Raw genomic sequence first — 5,948 nt, forward strand, 5'->3', positions numbered from 1 at the left:
AAAACTGCGATTGGTATTTAAATGTCATTTGAAAAATGATGAATACAGTAATAAACCAATAACCAGTTAAAACTCTTCCGGGAAGTAACGTAAGTATTTCCCAATAATATTTAATGTCCCTAAACATATGAATGAATGCTGCAAATCCTTCAGGCTACATTCACAAAAATGAACAATTTCACTATAGTGTAAAACATTCTGCAGGTTTTTGTGTTTTTTCTGTATATGTGGGTAGTTTGCCTCCATTTGAGTTATTTAAGTGTAATAATAATATAATGTGTTTCTCAGTAAACTCATACGAAAAGATCAAGCACTTTACTCTCTCTTTTTCCATTTGTATCCTAAAGCATATCAGTCACTTATGTTGACTAAGCACTCAAAAACGGCCCCTTCACCGCCGGAACCCGGGCTCGAACCTGAAACCTTTAGATCTTCATTGTAGACTGGCGTACGTACAAAAGTGTAATGTCACATTATAGCAGCAGAGGTCCCCCTTTAAATAAATTATATATCATATCTTTTTTTCTTTTTTTTTTTTTTACGAAAACTGCGATTGGTATTTAAATGTCATTTGGTCCTGACAAGAAATACATTAAGATGTACACATAATCAAAAGTAGAAGAAGCTGTTTTCGCTAGGCTTGAGTTGCAGAATTACTTTGTCCTGCAGGCTTCATCCCACATAGATGACCTTCTTTTTCCCATACTGCAGAGGTCTGTTGCGCTTCCCTCCCACGCAACACAAAGCCCACGCAAAGTTTTTAAACAGCGTGCTGGCAGCTTTTCACCTAGTGCGTACAGTATAGCTCACTGGGAGGAGCATGATACATAAACAGTGCCAGGTAGGCTACTGTAGGTGCTCTGTGCCTACTGAGGGCACCCATACTGAACATGGGTGCACCCACTGAAACAGCAGAGGATGTGTTCTCATCAGCAGTGAAGTTTGTTTTACCATGCCAACAACAGTGACAAGACAATGCTAAAATTAACACATAAAAATTGCACCACCTACTCACTATATTATTGGCTGCTTTATGATTGTTATAAGTGCACAAACAGTACATCATATGCAAAATGCAGTCTCTGTTCAACACAAACCACAAACGCAATAAATGTTAGCCTATGTTTATTCAATGCAACAATGTGTGGTTGTATCCAGGAGGACTTGCTGTTCTTTAGCTCAGCAGTGTATCACTATATGTCCCTTCAAGTACAGAGGGAATTATCATGTGAGCTATATGGACAGTGCTGTACATTGTCCTCTTGTTGTTCCCCTCACAGCAGGTTTCATCGCAGGTCAAATTCTTCATGAGGAAAAATGGTATTATCACAGCTAAACCTGAGGCCAGAGCTTTTCAGTCAGATAAAGCCTGGGAACCCCTGGCCTCAGGCTTTTTGCTCAGAAATATTATTGCAGCCTTTATACTTTGTATTTTTCAGTACATGATATAGCCTACAGTACTTCTTTTTCATTCAACACAGACAGCTTGCAGGAATGCATGCAGACACAAGCACAGAACAAAGGCAGCAAATACATAACTCAGCATTTCATATTTATTGATATAATTCAACATTGCAGGGTGACACATTCACATAAAAACACCATGAAGAAAACCTATAAAGACAGCATATCCTTGGTCTAATTACAGTATAATATATATCTTTTTTTCACGTTTACATTCAAGAACACATCGACTGTGTGTGTGAGAAAACACATGGCCTCTGAAATGAGTCCCAGTGTGAGTGCAGCATCAGATCAGTGAACATACAAGGAAGTACAAAGTCAACGGCAAACTCTAGTTTTGTTAATAGTCCCACCAATGTGTAGTCACAATTACTCTCTTGTGTTCGCCAGTTGAGTTGACCCACGGGACCAGATGTCTGGGTGCTGACACAGAGACGAGCCAGCTGCAACTGAAACATTCCTCTAAAAGTCAGTCTATAATCACGTACAGACCAAGTGACTTTTACTGTAGAGAATCTGGTCAGTATTTACAGTATGTACACAGATGTTATTTCAAAAGAGAACTGCATGCTTTTAACAGGCCAAAATCTAAAACTGAATGTCAGGGATGCCTTAAATATAATGCAGTCCAAAAACAGTAGACCTGCAGTAAATACTATATTTCATGAGGCTGCAGGTTTTTTGTTGAGAAACTGTCAGAGAGGCGTTGATTGAACATGACGGTTATTTTTGAGATTGTAGTTTTTATGCAATGTAGTGTACTGGACTGCATTGTATTGAAAGGTTTTCTCGTTATTTTGTCTGTCACTTCCATTTTACAGTGTCATCCAAATTAGCTGCATTGCCAGCTGACTTTTCTTTATTATTTAAAGGAATAGTTTTAAGATATTTTGAGATAGTTTGAGAAAGACACTGATTTACTTTCTTGCGAGAGTTAGATAATGATAATTGAGCTACCACTCACATCTCCATTCACTAAATATAAAGTCACTATAAAGTAGTAAGCTTATCTTAACATAGCATAGTTTAGCATCTTAGTTGTGAAATATGGTCATAAATTCTTGAGTTAGGGCCAAAAACTTTGTTTTGTGAGGTCACAATGTCCTTGACCTTTGACCACCAAATTCAAATCATCATCAATCTTTTCATTAAATTATCTGAAAGAAAGCAAATGAGCCTTTTTCCAAAAACGTCAAACTACTACTTTAAACAATGCACTCACCTTCTCCCAGCAGTATATGCAAAACATCAATAAGATATTACACCATTTTATACAAATTGGGGAGCAAGAGAGCTGCATTTATATGAAGGAGCTTTGCAAGATTTTATAAACACTGTAACATAGACGTTTAATAACTACTTAAGCTAAAGCAAAACTGCATTTAATATTTCACACTAGCCTTTAATTGTTCTCTGACTTGTTCCTTGCCTTCTCACCCTGACACATCTACATCTCACCATCATACAAGTGTCTGACATATTTGTATTTAAAATACATAACATACAATCTAGCAGAACCTTCAGAGCAGAATTAAGGCAGAGACAATATTAAATACATTCAAGGAGTTCTTGAGAAGTTATTGTGTCTGTTGGAAGTGAATCAACATTTCTTTAAAGCTGCCTTGGAGCATTTCAGCGGGTGGCAGATCAGATTATCTGCTTGCTAAACACATTCTTGAGAGCAGTTAGGTAAGCACCACTATGAGAACGCTTAATCATACAACTCCATATGTAAACAGACATCACTATTTAACAGAGTTAAAATCACATACACTTGTATGTTGTTGTATGATTTTCTTCAGCTGCAGAGGCTGTGCACACCACAGTGACGACAGCATCCTGCTCCCACTGCTGCCTGAGGTGAACATTAGTTGTGTTTAGCAATGGCATGGTTACGTTAAAACATCTCCCAGAGGAGGAAATATGTTTTTCACATTTCTTACACCGGCTTCACACACCAGTGAGTTTTATAATGGAACACACCTGTGTCTGTATTCCTGTTTTTAATTATACTAGGAGGGCCCACGTGTGTCAGTCTCACAGGACCTCTGCCAGGCAGCGGTCAGTAACTTCGCTTGCTTCCAGCCGCACCTGCCGGCTGGTTTTTCTGTTCTCCACCCAGGAGTTGTGTATGACAGTGCCCCCCGGAGAAGGGTCTACCTGGAGCAGGGACACCACCCTCTTCTTAACCTTGGCCCGGAGGGCACGGCGCAGCTTCTGTCGAGTGAAGGCATAGAGCAGAGGGTGGGAGACGGTGGTACCGTAGGCCAGAGCTAAGAACCAGAGGCGTAGGCTGACCAGGGTGTCGCTGGGGCCTAGGCCCAGGATTAGCATGTTGGTCACAGAGAGGGGAGCCCAACAGCCCAGGAAGGTGGTGATAATGATGAGGGACATCCTGAACACCCGCCTCTGTCGCTCTCGTCGATCCCTGTGCCGTCGCACTGCCCGCCTCAGAGCAATGATGGCCGATACGGAGGCCTGGACGCCCATGGTGGCGGGCATGGGGGTTGCAGCGCCCGTGTCAGAGGTAACGAGTGGGGCGGAAGAGGACAGGGCAGGGGGGGAGGTAGCTGTGGGGGTCGGGGTTGGGGAAGGGATGAGAGGAGGGTGGCTGAGCTGTTTGGTACCATCTGTGGTGCATTGCTCCCCTCCTACCTCCCCACCATCATTTATTCTGACCCCTGCCTTCTTTTTTTTCTGTTTCTTGTGGCGCCCCCTGCAGGAGGGGCCCCTGAACCGCTGGCTCTTCTTTATGTGGGAGCCAATGCGGATGTTTAAAGCCCTCAGTATCCTGGAGTAGGTAAATAGCATGACAGCCACAGTGGTGAAGAAGATGGGTACCTGGAGGATAAGATGGTAATACATACCAAGGCCTGTGTGGTAGCCCTGTCCACCAACACAGAGCAGTGTCCGGTTACGCCATGCTGGCACCACTGTGGCACTGTTACCACGTGAGGACAAGGGTGTCACCTGCCCCCTCTCCTCTGCTCCTTCTCCACTGAACCACTGCACCTCCAAGAATGGGATAAAAAACACAGCCACCGAGGTGACCCAAACAGCAGCCAGGAGCAGCGACGCTCTACGTGTGGTCAGCAGTCTGTTGGCAGGCCGTACGGAGATATCATATCGGTCCAAGCTGATAACTAGGATGTTGATGGCTGTGGCTATGCTGGCAAAGGTGACACAGGCCTCATGGAAGCAGCAGAGCAGGGCCAGATTTGGTCCTGGAGGCAGCAGCACAACCACCAGAGTGAGGGGCAAACACAGCACACACACCACCACATCCAGCACATGCAGATTGACAGTCACCATATTGCTCACCGAGTCCACTAAATTGGATTGAGAGCAGTAGAGCACCAGCACCGTCAGGTTGCTGCTGAAACCCAACACCAGCTCCAGCATGAGGAAGGCGGTGAGCGACACCTGGAAGCCCAGTGAGTATGGCATGTACCAGGATGCCGGGCCCCCTCCTCCCTCCTCCTGAAGGACTCCCATTCCCTCCAGGCCGGCCACCGTCCCAGCCCAGTCTGTGGTGTCTGGGCCTGGGGTGTAGCTGTCAGTCTCCATGACGACCTCTCAGCCCTCATATATTGTATCTGTCACGCCGTTGATGAGCTCCCATGATGCATCAGGCTGAGCCTCCATGATGCAGGGACAAATAACAGCTTGTTGACAGCGCTGTGGAGACAAGAACACAATCCAGACAGATGAGAAATTAAGTGTGGAGGAGAAAATCAAAACACATCTCTCAGAACATGTCAGACATTTTAACATAACTTTGAATAGAGAAGTCACAAAAAAATCTATCTATCTATCTATCTATCTATCTATCTATCTATCTATCTATCTATCTATCTATCTATCATCTATCTCTCTCTCTCTAAATATGCATATATACAGTATCAACCCAGCGCCTGCAGATTGAACAGGTGCTGCATTATGCATCAATCCAGCCTTCAATCTGTCTGCGTTCAGTGTCTCTGATTACGATTTTGGCTCAGCACAGAGAGAGACCTGCACACAAGCTGTCAGAACCACAGGCCACCACAATAAGCCATCACTAATGTGTACTGGAGCTCAGGGGAATGGGCAAATTGAATGAAGCTAAGTAATCAGACCCACAAGCAATTAACTGCCCTCTCATTGGATCAGTAAAAACAACACATTCAGCAACTTACACAAAATTGGTTATGATCTCCGCTCTGCCGGCTGTAGCAGACCACATCATTTATTTAAAACACCCCAACTGCCAAAGAAGTATATTTATTAAGTGTTGAAAGGTTAAAGTCATGACTACTTAAGTTAATTAACTTCACATCTGAAGAGTTATTTCACTTAAATATACCATGGAAGCACTTCAAGGAATAGCTGCAGAATGAACCTTAAAAAACAACCAAAACAAGTTAAAGTCCAACTTCCAAGTGTGATGGAGAAACACGTTGAAAAGGCGAACAGCCCAATTAGAGCCAGTGTTTGGTTTATCC

At 43.5% G+C, this 5,948-nt stretch overlaps 1 protein-coding gene across 1 annotated transcript; it reads right to left on the reverse strand.

Annotated features, from left to right (window-relative positions):
* Positions 1–3,129: 3,129 nt before the first annotated feature.
* LOC118328700 (G-protein coupled receptor 22-like) lies at positions 3,130–5,128 on the reverse strand. The gene has a single exon (XM_035662581.1). It carries the CDS (start codon positions 5,029–5,031, stop codon positions 3,502–3,504), a length of 1,530 nt encoding a protein of 509 aa, XP_035518474.1. The 5' UTR covers positions 5,032–5,128; the 3' UTR covers positions 3,130–3,501.
* Between the last annotated feature and the right edge of the window lie 820 nt (positions 5,129–5,948).

Source organism: Morone saxatilis, unplaced genomic scaffold (genome assembly GCF_004916995.1).
Source record: "Morone saxatilis isolate NCDOM2014 unplaced genomic scaffold, NCSU_SB_2.0 Contig18, whole genome shotgun sequence".
In the NCBI taxonomy this organism is placed as follows: domain Eukaryota; kingdom Metazoa; phylum Chordata; class Actinopteri; family Moronidae; genus Morone; species Morone saxatilis.

Excerpts from the sequence above, each read along its gene's own strand:
- LOC118328700 (XM_035662581.1), bottom strand. The coding sequence starts at position 5,031 with ATGGAGACTGACAGCTACACCCCAGGCCCAGACACCACAGACTGGGCT.